Source organism: Scaptodrosophila lebanonensis, unplaced genomic scaffold (genome assembly GCF_003285725.1).
Source record: "Scaptodrosophila lebanonensis strain 11010-0011.00,11010-0021.00 unplaced genomic scaffold, SlebRS2 tig00001415-arrow-pilon, whole genome shotgun sequence".
Classification (NCBI taxonomy): Eukaryota; Metazoa; Arthropoda; class Insecta; order Diptera; family Drosophilidae; genus Scaptodrosophila; species Scaptodrosophila lebanonensis.
The window spans coordinates 12,956,539-12,982,262 of NW_022060742.1; the positions used below are offsets into that span (position 1 = coordinate 12,956,539).

General features: G+C 34.5%; 3 protein-coding genes across 3 annotated transcripts; 1 reads left to right on the top strand and 2 right to left on the bottom strand.

The window, feature by feature from the left end:
• The first annotated feature begins 5,249 nt into the window (after positions 1 to 5,249).
• Positions 5,250 to 10,458, top strand: LOC115632841. The gene is made up of 4 exons (XM_030530098.1): positions 5,250 to 5,523; positions 9,860 to 9,864; positions 9,922 to 10,239; positions 10,300 to 10,458. Exons 1-4 carry the CDS (start codon positions 5,250 to 5,252, stop codon positions 10,456 to 10,458), a joined length of 756 nt encoding a protein of 251 aa, XP_030385958.1.
• A 12,963-nt stretch (positions 10,459 to 23,421) lies between these two features.
• Positions 23,422 to 23,972, bottom strand: LOC115632842. The gene is made up of 2 exons (XM_030530099.1): positions 23,946 to 23,972; positions 23,422 to 23,889 (listed from the first exon to the last, which is right to left on the bottom strand). The coding sequence occupies exons 1-2, from the start codon at positions 23,970 to 23,972 to the stop codon at positions 23,422 to 23,424; spliced, it is 495 nt and encodes a 164-aa protein (XP_030385959.1).
• Positions 23,973 to 24,728: 756 nt separating this feature from the next.
• LOC115632843 lies at positions 24,729 to 25,109 on the bottom strand. Its single transcript, XM_030530100.1, has one exon. It carries the CDS (start codon positions 25,107 to 25,109, stop codon positions 24,729 to 24,731), a length of 381 nt encoding a protein of 126 aa, XP_030385960.1.
• Positions 25,110 to 25,724: the final 615 nt, after the last annotated feature.

Genomic DNA, 25,724 nt, shown 5'->3' on the forward strand with positions numbered 1-25,724 from the left:
ACACCCAAAAGTGCGGCACGCATAAAAATTCATGGCATTGCTCTGTCGCAACATTGCGTATACGCCGCATGTGGCATGAGGCTGATGAGGCTGCTTCAAAGTGCTATGTGATAAACTTCAAGTGCCCACAGTGGCAACAACAAGCCAAATTGACAACGACAACGGGAACAACAACAGAAGCAACAACAATGCAACCAATGACCACATGGCCGGCGATTGGCAAGGGCAGTGGATCTTTGTGGAGTCGGGGACGGGAGGCATGGAGGCCAATGACTAGGAACAAGACTGTCCGACAACGTTTGTGCTGCAACGCGGTGCTGCTGATGGCAGTGGTTGTCGTTCACATCGATTACAAGCGAAGGGGTTTACGGTTTTAGTTGTCTCTCTCTGTGTGTGTGTGTGTTTGTGTGTGTGTATGTGTGCGTGTGTGTATGTGTGCGTGTGTGTGGGATGCTGCCATATTGCGCCTGTCACTGGCAACGTAACGCCATATTAATCTGGTTAATGATGAAACTGAATCAGCGTTTTAAACGACCCACTGCACAATGAAGTGGCCATCGAGCATCGGCAATGGCGCTGTCTCTGAAACTCTCTGCCTTATGTCGCATAAATGGTTGAGCCTGCAAATAAATTAGCTGCGGGTTTTTCCGCTCGGTCATTGCCCATAAAGTTGACGCAGCTTTTTTTCGTTGTTGTTTCTGTTGCCCTGTTTTTGCTTATTTGCCGTTGCTGTGGACTGAACTTTAATGCAACTTTATCTGGTTAGTTGGCCTATTATGGAGCTTCGCAGTTTTTGGTTGCATATTTTATGGCTTCATTGGCTTCGGGCTGGCTGCTAAATGCCGCATAAAGCAAATTCAGCGACCAAGCGGTTGCATTTTTTCGGCGCTGAACTTTACTCAAAATGTTACCACCATAATATGGAAAATGTGTGCTTAGTTTGCATTTGTTTGTGATATGCCAAAACGTCCTGTATGTCGAACTTTTACGGCTTAAGCTCCGGTGATTGAAGTTGTTGGACACAAAGATATTACTAGGCTGCAATTTTTAGGAAAACACACTGCCACAGCTGAATAGTAAGATAAGATATTGGAGAGTATTATGTAATAGACTTCAGATGTTTAATAAAATACTACAAATAAAGAATTTTTGTAGGTACTTATAACCTACAAGCAAATGCTCGCTATACCAACTAGGAAGATAGAAGGCCGAAGAGAAATAATATTGATAACCAGTAGGCATGTTGGTCTTATGAAAATGATTAGTTTGGCAAGAAAGAGACATAAGATTTATGTTAAATATACCAGATTGCTGCCCACAACCAACAACAGTAATAAAATAAAGTTATAAAAAAATACACCTCATTACAGTATTGTTTTTGCAGACCATGAACATTAACAGCACTTTTTAGTAAGGAGATTTTTATTTTAAATACGTTTCTCATTGCATTTTAAGCATTTTTAAAATGCATCTACTTAACATAAACTTTGAGTTTGGTTTCTTTGTGTCCAATTGCTTTGGCTTATTGTTTATTTTATTTATAATTTATAATACTCTGAACTATTTCGAATGCAATCAGTAAATACAAAACAAAACATTTTGAATCTATGGAAATTCTGCAAAGCTGTTAAGATTATGAAACTATAACTTACATTTTTGCTGCTTGAATTTGCTTATAAGTAATAAATTAGTATCAAATTGAATTGAATTAGGCTTTATACAACGTACAGTTGTAAAAGAGTCGATTTTGTCTCCAATAGACCCTTTTTGCAGTATCGTCTTTTGAGATTTTACTGAAATGTAAGATATTAACTTAAAAATGTTCTGATTGCGATAAGCAAGTAATAAGGAAATTTGTCATAAATAAAGAAATGTACGAGCCTCATCTTTATTTTTTGTAAATAATTAAATAAGACTAAACTCCTAGATAAATCTGCATTTGTATTTTTCTATAAGTTTAATTTAAGTTGTTGTAAATAATAACAGTATAATAAAAGTTTTACATTTATATAAAAAAAAATCATTCTTGGCTCCCAAAATGTCCTGTAGAACAGGGACTTTTTTGGCAAAGCCTGCTTTATTCTTTTAAGACTACACTAAAAGTTAAGAAAATAACTTTGTAAAATGTTTTTATGCTGATGATAAAGTAATTCGCACATTTGTCATTTCCCTACGTATTCATTTAAATTGACCCGATTGTTAGGATTACGGTTTCAAGTTGTCCTGAGAGTAGTAAGTCCATATGTTATTTGGGTTGTATCGCTTGCATGGTTTTGTTAATTCACAACAAAACGCTGACAAGTCAACAACTTTTAAAACTCGTATCTTGCCCGCATTCATTTGCTGCAAACTGACGCAAAATGTGGCTCGGCAAATTAATGAGCACAACAACACGGCACTGGTGACAGCAACGACAGCACTAACAACAATAACAACAAGAAGAACATTGGAGCAAATAGTCGAGTCGCGTGCGCACGTGGAACATGGAAGCGGAAAAGTTTTGCTCAAGTGCCGACGCTTGCCACATGCATGCAACGCATTTCAACGGATGAGAATAATGACGATGAATTCGTTGATTTGAATTGTGATTAAAATTCAGCGTATAATTTTGGCACGCCTTGGATGGCAGGCGGCGCAAGTTGATGTTGATGTTGGTGGCATGTGCTGCGCCCAAGTGTTGGGAACGCAAGCGCGCCACGAACTTTTGCCTCGCTTCACACTTTGTCTTCTGGGATGGGGAAAATGCTGAAAAATGACGGGAAAAAAGCGCTGGAAGTTGAAGAAAAATTGCAAACCGCAACTCGTGTCGACTTGCGCGCCGACTTGGCTCCGGCTCCCATTTTGATGTTAGAATAATGAAGAGGCAAAACTTTTGCGCAAGGCATGTAATTTTTCGGTGTGACAGCCGGCCGACTGCAATCCGGCCCCCCACCAACGTCCATTCTGGCTGCTAGCACCATCTTCAGTTAGTTGGGGTGTGGAGACCGGAAACGGAAGTTGTCATTCGTTTTGTGAATTTGTTAAAAGTTACTTTCAAGACATTTAAAGAAAAAAAAAAAAATACACAGAATTGCATAAAAAAAACTTTTGTTGCAGTTCGTTGTTGTCGCGAAATGAGAAATATCAGTATATGCTAGTAGGCCCAGTAAATCTATATATCTTTTAATAAAACTGATTAATTGGCATTGGCCTATATTGCTGAATTAATAGATGTTCCAATATTCAATCGTAAATGCCAAATGAAAAATTAAATATTTAAGAATTTTTTATGGAAATGCTGTTCCCAAAAATATGCAAAGCACGTAGAAAATAGAGACTGTGAGCGACACTGATAGCCTGACTTCTGCTTTGGAAATGTATGTTTATTTTATGGAAGCGATATCGATTAATGCACAACTCTTTCAGCTTCTGTAACAAATGATTAAACAAATGTTTTCATTTTTTTTTTACTCCCAGACAAAATTTGCAGGAATTGAGTGTTGAAAGATTTGTGAAAATTAGTGTAGATAGAACGATGATTCGTACGATCAACCACTGCTATTCTATTTCTGAGCTCTATGGTGGTGAAGGCTTGTGTGGTTTTATTAATATAATCTGAAATTTACTCTGAAACCTTTTAAGAATTTCAATCGTTCGAAATACAATATATATGTATACTGTTTTCTAAAGGCTTGGGTGTTTTTTTTTTTATAATCTGAAATTTACTCTGAAACCTTTTAAGATTTTCAATCGTTTCAAACTCGAAGTATTAAAAAAAAGTAAGCACAAAATTCTATAAAAAAGGAAACTGTATTAAGTTGGGAAGTGTTCAGAATAATTTTTGTTCCGTTTGTTACTTTACTATATTTGAAATAACAATTTAAATTTTAACAAGAAAAAACTAACTTCGGACCTAATGCATATAGTGAATACTTTTTTTTTTATCATTGAAAGCGGCATTATGTTTCGAGGATGATTCCGAAGTAAAAGCAGCCTGTGAAGGCATTAAATTTTTAGCTATTTGGACTAAATGATGTATGTTTAAGGTAGCCTTAAAAAAAATAAAGATGAATAAATAACCTCCTCCTTTTTTTTAGTCCGTTAAAAACCACTTGACTTGCTGGTGGTCGAAGCAGAAAATAGTATTTGAAATTATTTTTACTACACTATTCCAACAAAATGTTGGAGAATGTATATTTTTCTATTGTTTTTTATTTTTTAAGTGAAGAATGTATAATCATCCGAATCTCCATAGTTATAATATTGCAATTGAAATAAATGTATATACATAGATATGCATGTGTATGCTGTCTGAGCTTTTTCTAAAACCTGATGCTGGAGCTTAGCGCTGTGCTTCATTTCCAGACTAAAGCTGTCCATTGTCGGCCCAACTTGCCTGTTCGCCTTCATTAGCAGCATAAATCACAGCAACTGAAGCGGCAGCAGCAGCAGCAGTAGCAGTAGCAGGAGCAGGAGCCGGAGCAGCCGCGTTATAAATGCGAACAATGACACAATTGATTGGCCAATTATGGGCGCTTTAGGGTGATTATGACGTTACGTTCCGTTAGCCACCGCCGGGGTCCACAGTGCAACGCGTGTCTAGGCCGACGACGCATTGGCCACAGGCTGGCTGGTTTTGTTGCTGTTGTTGGCCTCGGGCCCAGACTGGACGAACGCCTGCCCTGTCACGCCTCGCTAATTTTACACAATTAAATGCGTGAAATTCGTTTGAATAATTGAGCAATTTTTTGTATATGGACGTATATGTGGGGCTACGATTGGTTTGCCGAAATGTTGATTTAAACGCCCTAAAGCTTTAACATAACAGTTCAATGCTTAAAATAAAATAAAACCTTGAACTTGTATTCTCATATGCATTCTTATTTTTAAATTCATTTAAATTTAAATTCATAATTTCTTAGCTGAAAAGACGAAAAAACAAACGATCAAATGTCTTCCAGATGTCAAAAAGCTGCTCAGTCAATGGAAGTACAAAGAATATTAAATTAAATATTATATTATTAAACAAATAGACTATTCATCCATATGTTTGTCACTTCGAAGCTTAACAAATTTTGCCTTCCCCTTGCCTGCTCTAAGACTTCCAAGTCTGTCATTTGACTTGCATTTTATTTTTTTAAACAAATATTGTTTATAAATTATTTATCTGGCGCAAATAGACACAAATGCCTTGGGAGAACAAAATTTGGTATAAAAGGGCAGCCTTTTTAGGCAACAGAGTATCATTCGCAAGATATAATTTTATCAAAATGTACAAGCTAGTATTCGTTCTGGGTCTCCTTTGCGTGATTGGCCAATCGAGTGCCACAGGAGATCTCATCCCAAAAACATCATTAGCTGGCCTGACCGATTTGTTGGCCAATTTGGGGACAATCGCAGGTGAAATTGCCGGTTGTGTTGTTACCTCCTTAACGGATTGTAGTACTTTGGTAACTGATTTGGCTGGTCTGCTGAACGCAATTCCAGATATGGTGGAAGACTGCGTCATCAATATCATATCAGGCTGCGCAGATGTTGTTGACAGTAAGTAACTACACGATACTCAACTATTAAATCTTACTACCAACTATCTATGAATTATTTCAGGTCCAGTTTAAAGCACTAATGGAACCGGCCGTATGATGAACAGCAGCTTAATTAAATATGCTGCGGGAAGATTAAGAAAGACAACCTTCTTGTGCAATCTGCGGCTTTCTCCCACCTTTAAATTTAAGCTGTGCCAGCAGCTTTGCAAATATGTTTTTATATATTTTCGATGAATTGTTCATTTTGTCCTTGATTGAAATGACAATTGTCGATTTTAATGAAAATAAATAATAAAATAAATGACAATGCATACTAAATAACACTTTGTACTCATTTTTACTCAAAAATTTCAGGATTTTAAATATCTTATTAGGACTAGGAGGGACATTTTTCGAACGACCGATAAAAGACAAATTTGTTTTTTTTTTGTTTAGCCCCTCCATTCTGCCACTATGAGCGATTTTCCATTGCTCCCGTAATTCTTGGAGATTCGATTGGTATTCAGCATTTACATCTAATTAGTGATTATGCTCAAGTAAATGAATTCTATTAAAATTGTAAAACGCTATATATAAAACTATATATTTTATCAATTTTAAAACATTTTTTTTTTATATTGGGGACAATTACTACGAAGCAAGACCAATTGAACGAATTGGTGAATTTCTTCTAATAGGCTTTCTCGGCTAAGCACATTTCTACAATTGCCATTTCTCCTATTATAAGCTGTAGGGCTGTAAAAAAATGTAAATGTTGCGTAAATATTAAAGAAGAAATTGACCGTACAAAAATGCCAATTCATTCGAGATAAAAAAGCGTAAATAATGTCAAATAGGCGTTAAATTACTGCAACAATTGCTCACTGGCAATGTAATTTTCAGTTGCAACAAGCACAGTGGTCGACATATATCTTTGTCGTGCATAAAAGATTTACTTGTAAAGCAATGCTCTTTCACATTTATGCATTTACTGATTCACTGTCATACTTCCCCCCACTTTTCAAACATAGCTTGAGTAGAGTGTACGTATTTTTAAGAGGCATATAATTTAAACAAAATTCTCATTGCGGACTGACTCTAAATAATATTACTATTAAAAGAAAAAGTATTTATATATTTATTGAGATTTATGAACTATTTATTTTATTATTATTATTATTATTATTATTATTATTATTATTATTATATTTATTTACTGAATTTAGATTTACTTGTTATTTCATTTCATTTTCTGCTGTGATCCAATGCCTTTTTTAAGATTTTTAAAAGCAGTTCCCGACCAAATTTATTTTTTGTACTTGCTGCTTATTTTGAATTTATTTTAAATATAATATGGACTTGAATAATTGGATTTTCAATGTTATATAGATTGGTTATTTATAAGATTCTTTTTAAGTTCAATTTTATGTGTTAGCAGTTTTTATCCATTTTTTAGCAACAAATTTTTAAAGTACAGCAAACAAATTGCAATTCTAACTGTGTCTAAATAATCATCAATCCTCTTCCTTTCTAAGGCGGCCGTCTCTCATTTGTCAATTGATTGTCTTAGGATACACAAATATATCCTATCTATAATTCTCTGTCAATATAGCTAAAAAATGTGTGATCATTCATAAGAAGTTAGCTCACATTTCACATAATATCATATTCAATAGTTTATCCTCCTACTGAAAGTACTTGAAAGTAGTTATATTCCAACAACTGCATTGCATCCAACAAAATTGTAGATATTTTATAAAATAGCTGTGCAATAAAATCGCAATTTGTATTTTTTCTCAATCTTTTTCATTCTCTAACTTGTTCGATTTCTTATTATAAATGCAACTAATGAAGAGTTTTTTGCTTTTTGTTCGCAATTGTGATTTGCCCGTTTAGTTCAATGCACGTGAAAAGTTTTTAATAGCAGTTGCACGAAAATATTTCCATGATTTATTAATGGTAAGCAAATGCAATTTACCATACTTTGACACATTGCGATAAGTAGGAAAAAAAAGGAGGCGTCGTGGAAGAAAATAAAATCATCAAAAACGTGGCTGGCACATTGACAGTTGCAATTCGAAAAGTTTTGGGGCCCCAGCCCCATTGAACGAATTTTTGAGTCACGGCTGCAGCTGAAACTTCACTTCGATCATATCGTGCGGCAATTAGCATTTTGTGGCGATGTTGCACAATAATTGAACGAGCTAGCCGTGGTGTGACAGCTCAGGGTCCAGCGGGTGGTCTGGGTCCTGGTTACGAAGAACCGCAGAAAAAAACGGTTCATCAGGGGTTTTTTTTTTTGTTGCGGCAAAGCCCACAGCAGCAGCCGCCGAGGAAGGGGGACGAAGGCGTATGGGGAAGTGATAGAGAGAAAGAGAGAGCATGTGAAAAAAATTATTTGATTATCCTGCGGCCATGCGCTGTCACAATTTTGCAGACTACCCACAGAGTGTGGCAGGAGCGGCTGTGGCTGTGACTGCGACGCTGGACTTGCTTGTCCTGCCGGCTGCAGCATGAAAACTGCCACATCAGCGAAAGTCTGTTAACTTCCGGTTTATGGTTGCAGCAGCTTATGGAGTCATTTCCGCTTCTTTCTTCGGCACCGTCATTCATACTCGTCCAACCAGCCAGCTGGCGGCGACTGCGGGTCGTGCGCTCCTGCAGACCATTCTATTAAATCATCATTTCATTTTGCTCTCGTCTCGTCTCGCCTCGCCTCGCTTCGCCTCCTTTACTTTTATATTTTCCTCCGTACGCTATAGTCCTTCCTTCCTCGTTGCAGATAGCCTGTGCCACGGTAATTTTTTCCAAGTGCTTCCTTAGATTTATAATTAAGATTTGGTTAGCAGCAATTGCGGCTGCTTGAATTTATGTGGCTAGGCACCTAGTAGCGCTGCGAACATTTTCCAGCCATTTATCATGCTTTTGGAGGTAGTGCATGGAAATTCTACGTACATGGGCAGCTTGTGAAAGCCTTGACTGTGTGCAATTTAATTACGCTAAAAGCTTGTCAGCTGCATGCAGCTACAAGCAGCAAGATATACAAGAATATAGCACAAAAAGTGCCAATTTACTGCCGATGAACAAAATCAAAAACCAACATAAAATCGAAGCCCACCATAAGTAGATTCATAGCTGAGATTAGAAAATGTATCCCCATATTTATAATCGTACTTGCAGAGGAAAATAAAATTTAAAATATTTGGGAAGATAAATATTTTTTTTAATAATGAAAACAATTTTAATTATTACTTTGCTGTTCCTAAAATTTCATTAATAAAAGATTTCATTGATTTATTTAATTTTTGTTTAATAGACTTAAAACTGGGAATTGGTCTACACTAATGGCGATAATAAGTACGACAACAAAACTTACCAAATAAGGAATGTAACAAAACTACAATAAATAACAAATTAAAGATTTTCATAATGCTTTCTCTATTATTTTACAGTAGTTGATTAAAAATTCGACAAAATGTTTAAATTGTTATCAAAAAAAAGAATAGCATAAAGCTTCAAATCTTAGTTTTAATTGATAATTTTAATTTATATCTATTTAAAAAATACAAATTTTAACTTTTGACTTTTATGACTAAGGTCGAAGTGCTTTTGGGAATGACCTTTTTAAATATGAAGAATATTTAACCGAATGATCAACACTTACTTTAGTAAGTTAATTGACTTCTTCAAGACATTTGAATAATTTTATGTTTGGAATTCTTCGAATAATAAAATGCATCAGCTACTTCAGATGAATGAAATACAAGTAATATAAAATATATAAGAACATATTTATATTTGCTAATTTTTCATGAATTTCTAATAAAATAGTTTGTTAAATAAATATTGCAAAAATTATGCTTAGTAACCTAAGTTTATAATTAGTATTTCGATTAATTACACCTAAAATTCTTATATTTATATAAATATATTTTTAATTTCAAACAAACTAGATAATAATACGGTAGTATAAAAACGATTCTTCTAAGTACTGAGAACACACGCAGTTGAAACCCACATATGTACACGTATACATTCATTATTTCAATCTAAAGTTCGTAATTAGTGAGAGCTTCAATTTTATGACAACACAGGCACAATTAAAATCATATATGTGTTATGGAATTACAAATGTACAAGTCAATAATGGAGCTAATGAGCCATGATTGGGCATAATGAGTGGGCCCAATTGGGATTATACTTAAAGCTAGAAACACATTTGTTAACGTGTTAACATTTTATTTTGAAAAAGAGTAAAGAAACTGACCGTGCTGTTGCAAAAGCAAAATGTGCAGGAAGACAACAATTACATTTTTAATAATAATATTGTTAAGCTGTGCACACCGTGCTTCCAGTGGGCGTAAGGTAATGTTTTTTAAAATTAAATTAACTTTCAATTTTCAATTATTTTGTGCAGGCTTTCAGTTCCTATTACTTTCGCAAGGTCGTAGTCGATTTCAACCATAAATATGTATCGCATTATGCAGTCGATATAAACCCTGATCATACCTCTTTAAATATAGCACTGAGTGTAATTCGAGACCTTAATGTTGATATGTGGCTCCGCATAACTGTTTCACAGCGAGGGGCAAAGAACACATATAAACGACTTTTCTTTTACGACATGAATTTATGCAACGTGGTTGGCAAGAGCAAGGATTTCAATATAATGCAACTTTGGATACAGAACGTTTTCAAATATGGGGATATGCCCTTGACATGTCTCTTTCGAAAGGTACAAGTATTATATAACACCATTTGAAGACAAATTATTTAATTTCGATTAATCTTGCAGAGTAATTATTCGTGGAGCAACTTGCGTGTCGATAAGGACAGCATACCCCCGTTTATAATGTCAGGCCGCTTTCGGATCGATCCGTTTTTCTATTTGAAGGACTGGGATAACGAGGTGGCCTTTAACTCTTCAGTATTTGTGGATATTAAAATGAAGTAAAGTTTTATTTTAAAAAGAGTTTATAATAAGTTCCACACTAATCGTTAAATATGACACACAAGCAAAGTTTATTTATTCAGACTCAATCGTTTTTTTTTTGTTTGTAAAAAAAATCAAAACATAGTTTGATTAAAATATAAATTGTTGAAAATCTTTGAAAACTGTTTGATGCCGTTCATACGAACAGCAAAATGCCGTAAAATAAAAGTAAAGAGTGTATATTTAAAGCTTATATGTCCCTTATATAACAAGAAATTGCAGTCAAAAGTGAAATATATATTTAAACAGGGTTTTATTTGGAACTAATAGCTATCAGATGATTTACTTGTATGTACATAGAATGCGTTTATAGGCTTGCTTTTCTAACTAAATGTATATATTCATGAAATGCTAATATTGATTCGAAGCTCCTAATAAGAGTATATAATGTGAGCTGAAGACTGATTATAAATATTGGTTTAATATTCTATCTATAATCTATATAATTGTTTAAACTAAATAGTTGAATGATTGATGAAAGTATGCACATTGATTTTCATTAAAGTGATTGTATTATTAAAAATGGGAATTGTAACTTAGTTCGAACGATGAGCACCAGTCTTTTAATGCCCTAACAACGTCCGGCATCCAATTTGTCGCATTAAAACCAATTGCAAATAAATCATTCAGCGCTTCAAATCGCTGCAAATCTGTGCTGCACACCAACGTACACAATTTTTCACTTCGAATCGTGCAAAATCGTGGCACGTGCAATTCGCATAAATAAATTAATGAATCCACACCGCGATGGCGCTCTCCGGCAGTGGACACGTGCCGCATGTCACACACCAAGTGGAGCTCGATTCGATGGACACTGCCAAAGAGGAAAGTGCAGCAGCAGTTGCTGCGATTTATGCGACTCGCAGACTAAGCGCAAAATAATTTAAACACTGACAATAACAGTTTGCCAAAGTATTTTTCTCAACAAGTATACTCCAATCGCAAACGCACACGCACACACACACACACACACACACAGACACCCACTCACCACAGACTTTGGCAGTCAGTCAGCACTCGACACGTTCGCGCGCGCTGCAAAGTATGCTTTGTTTTTTTTTTCTTTACTGCTTTCCTCTGCTATCATTGCACTTCCGATGTAGAAATGATGGGAAAGCGCAATTTCTTGTACTTACTATTTTGTCTTCGATCTCAATGCATTGGCAACGCGCCTGCTGAAACAATAAAACAGCGGGGTGTTGTGCACGCTTAAGGAAATTGCCATCATTATGGCTGTCAACGCTGTCGTCCTTTGTGCTAAATAACGTTTAATGTTTGTTTGGCGTGAAATTGATTTACAAATGCAGCGGATGTACTTGAGTTTGCAATGAGAAATGCTGCTTGGTTAGCCGCAAGGCACAATAGCGTTCATTTATTGTAAGTTTTCGGATATGTGCCCATAACAAGCTCAATTAGATGCCTCAGTGGGCCTTCAACTAATTAAACAAGGCTTACATGACTTTCATTCATTAGCCAGACAAGTCATCCTGCCTGCCATTTATTCATTCAGTCAGTCAGTCAGTCAGTTAGTGGGTCTGTGCGTCAACTGAAATGGCCGCAGGTGCTGCTACTAATGATGACCTGATGATGGCTGTTGATTAAGTCAATGCTATAATTATACCAGCGGGAATTGCTGGCAAATCAATGGCAAAAATGTGAGATGATGGTGCCCCGTGGCTTTGCGACACCCGGTGTGTGCCCCAAAGACAACGAAAGGCGGCAATTAGGGAAGCGATGAAGTTAAAAGGCACACACGCCACCCAGCGGAGGAGTAACAAAAGATTGAAAAGGAAGCACACAAGACGGCAAGTCAGATGCAGTTAAAGCAACATTAACAGCAGCTCCTTTTGCTGCATGCGACAGCTGTGCTCTGATGATGGCGGTAGAGGAGAGCCCGGAGGATGGCTGAGGCAAGGACGATATCGTGCTTGTCGAGGACATTGCAGCTAAATTGAATGTTCAATTTTTTATGGCAAGTTGCTGGGTCTGTGCAGCTGCGTGTGTCTACCCCATCGATAATCAACGCCATGCCGTGCAACATGTTGCAACCTTGTACAGGATATTATTATTTCTCATGAAATTGTTAGCATCATCCGCTGCAGACATAGCACTCGCAGTGGAAGGCGAAAAATGCATTGGCTTGACTTGCGAAGAAAAAATAATAAAATAAAAACAGTAATGATTACATTTACGGTGCGTGATTGCAGGAAGTGTCAACAGCACATCGATTACGAGTATGTTTGAGCAAGCGGACGTTTCCTTTTTTGTTTTGTGGATATCAAGAGTGTTGAGTAAATCGACAGCTGCCTTTGAAGAAATTAATGTGAGAAATTATGCGGGCCATAATCTGCAAAGTATTGTGCTTTTAAATAAAATCTTAAAGGAAAAATGAAAATGTGAACATTCTTGCTCTGCTGCGCTGCATTTATATAAAAAGTTTAACCTCCATAATTATTATTAATTAATTTGCCGAAGTTTAATTTAATTTTTCTTTGTATTTACACGGCTTCCAAATCGAATAGTTCTAGATGTCTGTTCCGCGTGATATACAGGTATTAATACTTTTATTCGTACTGCAAAATTTTAGAATTTTATCCAGCAAATTAGTATTAAATATATGGTCTAAATCTACAAAACCGCGGATAGTTTGTGCAGAGAATTGACTGGAACGCCTGCATGCATATTTGAAACACAACACAGGTATACAATAGAAGTAATACTATGCATAGTATTTAAATCATGCAGTTTGTAAGAAGTCGTAAACACAAGAGAATTTCTAAATTTCAATTTCAAAAATTTTTAAGTCTGTAAATTAAAATTTCTACTGAGTTGTATTTCTATAATACCCTATTCATTTGTTAAAGAAGAAATATATACTCAAAAAATGTATAACATACAGGCAGGTAGTTCAAAAGTAACTAAAAAATAATGAACAAATTTTTATTACATCAAACAAACTCAATACATACAAGTATTAAGCTTTACATTAGCATATCAATCACAAATCGACTTACAAATTCCTCAGATGAGCTATTCCATTTACCAAAAAAATAATAAAGATCAAAACGACAATAGCCAGGAACTACAAATGATGGTCGATTCATCTGTTCCAAGGTCCAACCATGTATGTAGTAATGCCTAGCTTTTATCGGGCAAGTCAATACAAAGTTTCCACTTTTCATTAAACTAGAATACCAACGGTTGAAAACACCAGAATTACGCGTATTTAACAATGAGCAAATGTTAAACTTAAAATGATAAATCGGCTGATAGTTGGTAGTGTTCTCAATTCGACGTGCAATATGCATTCGCAGTTGGTAGCCCGATCCTAGGGTTCTTCTATTATACGAGTCCACGTAAAGCGACTGATTGCGCACACTTGCTGTGATTTTGAAGAAATATTTCTGGTTGTAACTAGCTTCTGCTGATAAAATAGCTATGTTTGAGATCTATAAACATGGGCACAAAATTTATGCAAGACTTAGAAAAATTATTGTATTCTTACAGCATCCAAGGACACCACCAGCGAAAGCAAAATATATGTAGCCGTATACATTCGGAATGTTTTATTGTCTTAACAACGTCACGCTAAATAATGGCTTAAACGGGAAATAAAAACTACTCGTAGTTATGGTACAAACTCATATAATAGTTGCCCTATTACTGTTTATCAAAATACGGATAATTATGTGTAATTATAATAATATATCGTAGCATTTTTATACCCTGTACATGTAGGGTGAAAAGGGTATATTTGGTTTGTGCAAACAGACAGAAGGAAGCATCTCCAACTCCATACAGTATATATATACTTGTATTCTGAATCAGCATGATAAATCTAGCTAGACATGTTCGCCCGTCCGTCTGTCTGGATGAACGCCTGGATTACGGAAATGGCTGAGCCTACATAAACCAAACTTGGCATGCAGACGCTTCTAGTCCCTATACAAGTCTGTACAAATTTATTTTACTTTTTTGAATTTTTCCCTTCCCCCGCTACAGAATTTCGTCAATACTGTCCACATTTCAAAAGCTACCCTAACCAAACTTTGTACACAGAATATATATACAATTCTCTACTTTTGTTTCAAATTACAAATTTATAAATCGGTATATTCTAAGAAAAGTTATTAGCGAATACATTTCACTCCCATACTACGGCCACAAGCTGCAGCATCAGGGTCGCCCTTCTTCTTCCTTTTGCTTCTGCTAGAGGCACATATACCTCAGTGTCGGAAGTTTGTGTGCGTACAGGGTATTGCACTGTCGGGCTTGCTCGACTGTAGTGTTCTCTCTTGTTTAAATTATTTTTGTGAAATCAACAAAACCGTGTTCAACGTAATTATGGTTGTGTGAAGCTATTGATGTTTACTCAAAACAAATTTATGAAGTTGTTATGCAATTTTGTATACAATTTCGTGCAGATGTATTCAAGCGTATAAGCAGTAGGCTTATTATTTTCCCATATTATCAGCATTACTTGTATGTCATTCTTTTGTATGTTCTGCTTGTTTTGATCTTTTGTTTACAGATATTTAGATAAACAACTAATTTTTTGAAAACTTTTATTGCATTTCATTACCAATATAAAATTAGTTTCGATAATTTAAATTAATGCATCAACCACTAGATAACTTACGAAGTCGTCCTTTTTGTTTTTCAATTTCATGAAAAAATGATGAAAAACCCGATAATAGCCCGGAGTTATGAAAGACGGCATGTTGGCTTTCTCTATGGTCCAGCCATGGATATAATAATATTTCGAATTCATGGGGCAGTTCTTCATAAAATTTCCGCTTTTCATGAGGGTGGCATACCAACGCTTAAATACGCCTGTACTTAACGTATTCAAAGTATTGCAAATGTTAAAAGTAAATTTAAAAACTGGCTGAAAGGCGCTGGAGTTTCCTATACGTCGGGCATATTCCAAGCGCACATGATAGCCCGTATTTATAACCACTTTGTTGAATGAGTCAACGAATAGCGATTCATTACGCACATATGCTGTCATATTGTAGTAATATTTTTCACTATAACTGGCTTCAGCTGACACTATGCTTACGGTTGAGCCCTAAACAAATATTAAATTAATGGTTTTTGATTTTAAAGTTTATATTATCGCTCTACTTACAGCGTTTGATGGTGCCACCAGTAAAAATAAAAAATATATACTATTATACATCCGTACTGTTATGATACTCAAGTCACTTGCACGATTAGTTAGAAAGCAAAATTAGAATAAGTATCTGTATTTTAAATTGCAGAGCAGTAGGTACGGAAAACCAGTAATTTGCAAGGTCCATTAGGCATGTTTAAAAAAAATTGTCCGAAGAACGGAAATGACTTATTGGTTTATCTTTATTATTAAAATTATATAGATATAATTATTGTATAAAAGCGGCTTTGGAAAACGTATTAGCATTTACTGAAGCGTTATTTTGCGCTCCTAACATTACTAAGTAATCGAAAAAGTGCATGCTTTATATTTTATATTAAGACATCCACCATAAACCGACTTACAAAATCCTCATTTTTGCTCTTCCACTTTCCAAAGAAATGATATAGTTCCACACGATAATAGCCTGGCGACAAAAACATTGGACGACTCGCCTGCTCCAATGTCCACCCATGTATATAGTAATATTTAGCTTTTATTGGACAGCTTGGAACAAAATTACCAGTCTTCATAAGACTAGAATACCAACGCTTAAAAACTCCCGAATTGGCTGCATTCAATATATTGCAGACGTTGAAGATGAATTTGAAAACCGATTGAAATCTAGTGCTGACACGACGTTGAAATTCCATGCGCATTTGATACCCCGGTCCAAAAGGTCTTCTATTAAAAGAATCCATATACAAGGAATAATTTCGCACTTCGATTGTGATGTTGTAAAAATAATTGGGGTTGTAATTAACTTCTGCTGATAATATCCTTATTGTTGAAGACTGCAGTTAAACAACGAATTAAAAACATTGATCGAACCGATACGTGTAGGCCCACAGCTTACAGCTTCCAAATGTGCCACAAGGCAGCAAAATAAATAAATACAAGTAACTAAATACATCGGAAATACTTGAATAGAGTCGTTCCAGTAAGTAATGAGCTTCAAAAATGATGTATGGAATTTTGAATTTTCACCAAAAATCATTCAAGCTTAAAATGTTTCGATTAACTGAAAATATTCGAGTATAATATCAATTACAATCTGGAAAAATTCCGCTTTGTTTTAAATTACTGGTTGTTTTTCATAACGAGCATACAAATGTACCGAATATTTTCAGTTATTCGAGGGCATACCTACTTATTGATATAAATATATACAATATAAGTACGTCATAATTAGTGTGCTATATACGTTTAGGTATATCGCCTATGTACTTGTGCATGCGTAGGGCGTACGTGATAAAACACATTGTTTAATTCATAAAATTTTCAAATTTGTTTAATCGAATATGTTTGCTAAGGCTGTAATTAACTAAAAATTTCATTTTTATAAGATATTGAGTTATTTTATCAAATGACTGTTAAATGGATTCAACTCGTACATTCTATTAATTTTCATGCAATTAAGTAAATGTTAGAAAAAATTATTTAAAAATTACATTAGTCTAAAATAAATTATTTATGAAACAGTAGCAATTTCTTACCCGTTCTGGGCATTTGAAAAACTTACAGCAAACGGAAAAATATATAAATTGGCAACACTGTTGTAACTACTCACAACTAGAGAGCGCCACTCAGAATTGGAAATGTTAGAAAAAGGTAATAAAAAACACATTAGTTTAAGTTAAATTACTTTCTTATAAAACTGCAGCATTTATTTTTCCCTGTTCTCTTCTTCTTAAAAAACTTTAGAGCGGGCGGAACAATATCTAAATTGGCAGCATTGTTGCACTGTTGTTACAACTAGAGGGCGCCACTCTCAATTTTACAAAGTTAAAAAGTAGATACACTGCGCGTCATCAGGTTAGCGCCCCCCAACGTATTTATTTGTTATTGGTCATAACTCTTTTTCATTTGCTTGAAACTTCGTATTATTTTTGTGTGTTTACGATACAGTTATGTGCTCTCCCTGAGAAAAAAATGAAGCCCGACAGAAGAACCGTTATATGATTTTGTTGATTTGTTTTATTTTCGACGAAAAAGCTTGCACTTATTTTGCGTCATCAGATTAGCGCCCCCAAATACAATTTTAGTTATCTCGCTTAATTTGGCACGTACGGACACCAAATTTTTGGTGTTGCTTAATTGATTTGTTCGTTTTAATTGAGGCTCAGTATGGGAAAAAGAACAGTCTTATCAGCTGAGGAAAAATCAAAAATTGAAGCTTACTCTGAGTCTGGGCTATCAATACATAAAATTTCAGAAAAAATAGGAAGACATAGAAAAACGATTTCCAGTTTCCTTCGAAATAAAAAGGGTTATGGAAATAACTTCAAAGGCGGCAAGAAAAAAGTAGTTTCACAAGCAGACAGAAGAGCCATACTACGAGAAGCCTCAAACTCGCACGACTCTTCCGCCCATATAAGAGAAAAAACTGGTGTTAAGGCGAGCTTATCAACGGTCCAAAGAGTTATAAAGGGAGCTTCACACTTACAAAGACAAAAAATGAAAAAGAAACCCCCACTTAATAAGGTGCGAAAAGAAATGCGCTTAAATTTTGCTCGCGCGCACATGTCGTGGACTTCTGAGTGGCGCTACGTGGTCTTTTCAGACGAAAAGAAATTTAATTTGGAAGGGCCCGATGGCTATAATTATTATTTCCACGATCTCCGTAAGGATGAGCATCATTTGGACCGCCTCCATAGCCGAGTGGGGGGTGTGATGGTGTGGGGTGCCGTATCCTACTATGGCACGTGCGAACTGCAGTTTTTAACGCCACGGATGAATGCGGAAAACTACACCAGCGTTCTAAAAACTGCGTTTCCCTACATTAAGAATATTTTTGGAAATCTGGTATGGCGGTTCCAGCACGATAATCCTCCAATCCACACAGCCCGGATCGTAAAAACGTGGATTCAAAGCCAAAAAGTAGATATCCTTGAGTGGCCACCATACTCGCTTGATCTAAATATCATCGAGAACGTCTGGGGATGGTTGGCTAGAAAAGTGTACGAGTCCGGAAAGCAATATAAAACAAAGGAGGAGTTAATCGAAGGCATAAAACACGCTTGGTCCACCATTTCCTTAAATAACATTGGAAAACTGTATGATTCAATACCCAATCGAATCTATGAAGTTATTGTTAACAAAGGCAGGACTACACACTATTAATTTTGCTTAAAAATATTTAAAGAATAAAATAAATACATTATGACAAACTTTTATCGCTCAAAAATTGAAAAAAAATGAATTTAGTGTAGGGGGCGCTATCCTGATGACCAAATTTAAGCCACGCTCTTTTTGTATACTTTAATAAAAAAATTTAAAAAAACCTTTTGCAAAATGTTACAGGTGCTGTTGCTGTTTTTTCTTAAAAAGGATAGATAAAAGTTTAATGAATAAAAATTATAAGACTCTATTTCATATGGCTTATAAAATATTCAACATTAAGTGAGAACACAAAGGGGGGCGCTAACCTGATGACGCGCAGTGTATAAGGAAACTGTTATACACGCGACAACTTATGACTAATATTCACTAATTAGCAATTGCCAAAAATATATGCAACACATAAAATATAAATCATAGTTTAAATATACGGGTGCGTTTGCATTGAACATGTAAGGTTTAAAATATAAATAAATCAAATGCAGTTTTTGTTCCGCCTTTAGGTATACACTGTCATACAAGTTTATGTAAATGTACGAATAAAACTAATAGGAATTAAACAATCAAACAAACACTTACACATGTGTACATATTTATGTACAAAAGATCAGTTGATTTGCATTTATATATGTATGTATGTATGTACATATGTATATACATACACACTTGTAATTTATTGCAGTTAAGCATTAAGCACTTCATAAAACACATTCACAGCACTTGAAAAAAAACAACAAAAATCTGCACACACACCCAGGCAGCAGCACGAAAAACTCATTTTCTTATACAACGACGAATGTAGGCATATTAATGTACTATTTAAATACAGAATTAAAACATTTATTAATTTTTTACGAAGCCAAAGACGCAGGCATTGCAACGCGGCGCAACAGTTCAAACAAAACTAAAAATTATCTTCGTTGTTGCACAAACGCACTCTCTCGTGAATGTTGCTCTCTTTTAAGAAGAGAGTGACAGCAAAGAAATAAAAGACAAAGCAAAGGAAGGCGAATTTCTATTCAACAGTTAATAAGCATGGTTGTAGGCAAGCTAACAATAAGGGTTTAATATACGATATTCACATTAATATTTCTTGATAAAATAAATTAAAAAGATAAACAAAAACAGTACATTTTTATACATACAAAAGAATCTTAAAAACTTAACTAGTTTTGCCGAAATTAATATTCAATCAATTTGATGAATTTGCTCATATTTTACTCTTAATTAAATGAACAACAATTAATTAATAAACATCACAATAATATTTTTGAAAATAAATAAAATATTGTAATTTCTAAAAACACAAATTTAATGTGAGATAATTTTCATGAAATCCTCTTTGCTATGATCCTTGCTACGCCCATGCCAATTGCGCTGATCTACAGCTATGATTTTTGATTCTTTTCTTTCACTTTTGCATTCTTACAGAGAGCACAGCTGCATGCCAAGGCTTAGTTTTGCGCCATTTCTTGAGCGCGTCGCGTTACTTTTCGTTGGCGTTGGTGAAAATTATTAAATAAAGCTTCAGTTAAACATAAAGTATTAGCGATATTATGCACAACTTGTATATATTTAGTTGTGTATATAAATGCAAATAAAATATGTGAAAAATGAAAGTTTAATAGTGTTTTCCTTTGTTAGACGCCGGTGTGCTTCGCGATCGTGACGTAAATATGTATGTTTGTATCTGCTGCTTAAATTCGTCTTAGAGGAGAGCAACACTTACGAGAGAGTGTTTGTGTGCAGCAACAAATACGTCCGTATGTATGTATGTATGTATGTACGTAGGTTATAGTTTTGTTGCCAACCGTTGAGCCGCGTCGTGTCACGTGTTTTTTTGTTCTTTCTTTCGTTGTTTTGTTTTGTGTTTCTTCACATGTGCGTGATGATTTGCGGCGCCGCAAATTTTTTTTTTAAAGTGATTTTAGTGTCTTGCATTTTTCATCATTTTGGAATAAAGAGGATCAGAATTTATTTTCATATAAATATGTACATATGTATGTAAGTGCGTAGTTCGTTTTATATTTTAACTAAATTTTAATTCTGTTGATTTGTTAAATTATTGTTCTAGCATAGCTGTATGTGCATACATATGTATGTATGTATGTACGAGTATATTGTATGAATGTTGTGCGTAATCGTTTATTCGTTTTCGTTAGCGCATGCTTTCTCTTTCTTCAATTCGGTACGTTTGAACAGACTTAACGTCGCCGTAACAAAAAATAAAGAGAAACGTAACTGGAAAAAAACTACATTTAATTTACGTCCCGTTTTGTCGTTTTGTGGCGGCTTTCTTGCAAACGTACATACATACATACATACATACATATAACAGTTGTCTTACATGTTCACTTTTTATACCCTGTACAAGGGTATACTAGTTTTGTGCGAATGTATGTAACACCCAGAAGCCGGCGTGGCGGACCCCACAAAGTATATATATTCTTGATCAGGATGACAAGCCGAGTCGATATAGCCATGTCCGTCTGTCCGGCTTGGTATTGGACGGTTTTCAAAATATAAAATTTTCACATTAAACAATATTTACAATCAAGCAGTTAGGGGTAACTAAGTATACGTAAGAAAAAAGCTAAAGTTAAAATATGAAAAACACTTACATATGTTTACACTAGTATGTATAGATTATAAGCAATATAATGAAATAATATTAATAATAACATCATTCTTCGTTTGCAAAGTTTGTAAAGCGAAGGCCAAAAATGATTTTTTGTTTAATTGTTTCATCAAATCTACTCGTATATTCAATTTTAGCTTTTGATACATTTATTAAGAATTATTCGAGCGTTGTTTAATGCTGTTGTATTTTATGTAATAGCCATGGTGTAAGTAAACCGATTTACGAATTCCTCATTTTTGCTTTTCCACTTTCCAAAGAAACTATATAGTTCCACACTATAAAAGCCGGGTGTTAAAAACATTGGACGAATTGCAGGATCGAATTTCCAACCACGTATATAGTAATGTTGAGCTTTTATCGGACAGCTCGGAAGTAAATTCCCTGTTTTCATGAGACTGGAATACCAACGCTTTATAACACCTGTACTTGGAGAATCCAATATATTGCAAAGGTTAAATATGAATTTAAAAACCGTTTCAAATCTAGATGTATTTGTGATACGACGTTGAAATTCCATACGTAACTGATATCCCTTTCCAAGTTCTCTTATATTAAAAGTGTCCAAGTAAACCGAATTATTTCTCACTTCAACTGTGATGTTGTCAAAATATTTCGGGCTATATTTAACTTCGCCTGATAACATCCTTATTGTTGAAGACTGCAGTTAAACAATAAATTATAAATTTAGAGCAACCGATATTTGTAGACACCTAACTTACCGCTTCAATTATTGTCCCCAGAAGAGATAGAAAATAAATATTTAAATACATCGGGAATACTTTACGAGTGGCGCTTCACAAAACAATGAGTTAACAAAAATTACACATATTGTATAAATGTTGAATCGAGTTCAGCCTAAAAGTCATTCATGCTTCGCTTTGAAGCTATTAACAATAATCGATAACAAAAAAGTATTTTTAATTCTAAAATTAAAAAAAATAATAATAATATCAATTAAAAATGTTGCTTTAGTCTTTTGAAGTATATAATTGGTTTGTTTTCAAAAGCGAGCACGAAAATTTACATGTAATTGTTTAAAAATATGCATTTGAATTCCATTCTCCATTTTTTTTTTCTGAGCCTAGTTTAAGAACTGTATTTTATGTAATAGCCAAAGTGAAAGTAAACCAATTTGCTATGTCCTCATTTTTGCTTTTCCACTTTCCAAAGAAACTATATAGTTCCACACTATAATAGCCGGGTGTTAAAAACATTGGACGAATTGCAGGATCGAATTTCCAACCACGTATATAGTAATGTTGAGCTTTTATCGGACAGCTCGAAAGAAAATTCCCTGTTTTCATGAGACTGGAATACCAACGCTTCATAACACCTGCACTTGGAGAATCCAATACATTGCAAAGGTTAAATATGAATTTAAAAACCGTTTCAAATCTAGAAGTATCTGTGATACGACGTTGAAATTCCATACGCAACTGATATCCCTTTCCAAGTTCTCTTTTATTAAAAGTGTCCAAGTAAACAGAATTATTTCTCACTTCAACTGTGATGTTGTCAAAATATTTCGGGCTATATTTAACTTCGCTTGATAACATCCTTATAGTTGAAGACTGCAGTTAAACAATAAATTACAAATTTAGAGCAACCGATATTTGTAGACACTTAGCTTACCGCTTCAATTATTGTCACCAGAAGAGATAGAAAATAAATATTTAAATACATCGGGAATACTTTACGAGTGGCGCTTCACAAAACAATGAGTTAACAAAAATTATGCATATTGTATAAATGTTGAGTCGAATTCAGCTTTGAAGCTATTAGCAATAATCGATAACAAAAAAAAAAAAAAGGATTTTTAATTCTAAAATTATCAAAATATAATAATAATATCAATTAAAAAATGTTGCATTAGTCTTTTGAAGTATATAAGTATATATGAAGTATATAGTTGGTTTGTTTTCAAAAGCGAGCAGGAAAATTTACATGTAATTGTTTAAAAATATGCATTTGAATTCTTGTGCAAAAGTTGTCAGATGTTGGTTCATAGTTAATTCATCAGCTCTGCTTCTATTTGAAATGTAATTACATGATCCTCCGTCTTGGACTTGTATTTGCCATAATAGGTACGGGCAATGCATCGATATTCGGCAGGTTGAAGAAACCTGTGCGTCACTGCCATTTGCCAATTGTGGAGATAATAGTGTCCGACCTCAACGGGACAGTTTTGCATAAAATTTCCATTCTTTAACATTGTCTTGAACCAATACTTTATGATGCTTTCCTTCAGGCTACCCACTGTATTGCAAATATCGAATTTGTTACTAAAAATTGTTTGAAATAATTTAGCATTGGCCAAACGCATTTGATATTCGAGATGGGCCATGTAGCCACGACGCAAGGGTCTAATAATATACATATCCATGTTCACGGTATTATTCTTAATCGTTATACTGAAATTATGAAAGTGTTTTGGACTGAATGTGGCATTAATTGACTTGAACACGACATGGCGCTCCTAAAAATGAGAGCAAATAATCGGTACATTACAATAATTGACGTTGACAGACTTACCGCTTGATTAGTACAGAAGTTCGACATTACGAATAAAAATAGAGCAATTATTTTAAGACAATAAATGCGCAATTTTAACATTTTGACACCGGCAATTGCAAAATGGTAATGTTATGAAAAACTAATTGTGAATGCAGAAAACAAGAATTGAAATACCACAAGTAATTAGATGGATGATTGCGAAGTGGAAGCATCCATTGAAACGATCAAGGATAAGAAAAGCTTTAATATGTTAAATCGTTAAGTTAATAACGATACTCGTTAATCGAATGGCTCAAACAATTTGCACAATACTAATATTATATATAGGGTTATATACATATATATTGTTGTGTGATTCTTATAATCATTGACGTTAGTGCTTCCATATATCTTGTAATTTTATGCCTACCTCTACACCAAGATTGTTTTTTCTCTGTACCTGAAAGGTATACAAAGCCGAGGTAAATATGCAGTCATACACGACTTACAGCATTTCAAAACTCTAATGGTGTGTATTCGAATTTTGTTTACTGTTTTCTATTTTCTATGATTTTATATTTTTCAATTTTTATACATGTACTATATATATGTATATTCCACACATTTCAAATAAAACAAATATTAATAGACTAGAAAGATGTAATGCTTATCTGTTCATCCACATGTAGTCTCTATGTCAGCTTGGTAAGCAATGATTATGTAATTTTTTAGCTTTTGTTGGTTTTATTGAGATTAGATACATCTTGCATTGAATTGTGAAGTATTTACGTAATGCAATTATATAGAAAAATTAGTCAGATGTTAATTCATCAGCTCTGCTTCTATTTGAAATGTGATTACATGATCCTCCGTCTTGGACTTGTATTTGCCATAATAGGTACGGGCAATGCATCGATATTCTGCGGGATGAAGGAACTTGTGCGCAATCGTACTTCCCATTGTCCAGTTGCGGATATAATAGTGCCCGGCCTCCATGGGACAGTTTGGCATAATGTTCCCGTATTGCATCATTATCTTGAACCAATGCTTTATTATGCTATCCTTCATGCTACCCAACGTGTTACAAAAATCGAATTTGTTGCTAAACATGGTTTGAAAGGATTTCGCATTGGCCAAACGCATTTGATAATCCAAGTGGGCCATGTAGCCACGCCGCAAGGGTCTAATTAAATACATATCCATGTTCATCGTATTATTCTCAATACTTATAGTGAAATTATGAAAGTGTTTTGGGCTGAAGGTAGCATTAATATACTTGAACTGGGCATGGCGCTCCTTAAAATAAAATAAATAATAAATTAATTGCAATAATTATCCTTGTTTGGCTTACCGCTTGATTAGCACAAAACTTCAACATTATGAATAAAAATAGAACAATTATTTTAAGACAATAAATGCGCAATTTAAACATTTTGACACCAGCAATTGCAAAGTGGTAATGCTATGAAAAACTAGTTGTGAATGCCGAAAACAAGAATTGATATCCCACAATTAGATGGATGATTGCGAAGTGGAAGCATCAATTGAAACGATCATGCATATATATAAGTATAAATAGTTTAGTTAATAACGACACTCGTTAACTTAATGGCTCCAATAATTTCCACTACACAAATATTGTGATAAGTCAAAGTCAGGTTAAATGAGTAATATATGTTTTTTTTTTTTTTTGCTATTTATATCATACTATATATGTCTCTTTTCATTCTTTCATTAGAAACCTCTCGATACTATAAAAATATACTTTTTTGTTTTAATGAAAATCTGAAAATCTCTGATCATGTACGGCTGTAATTC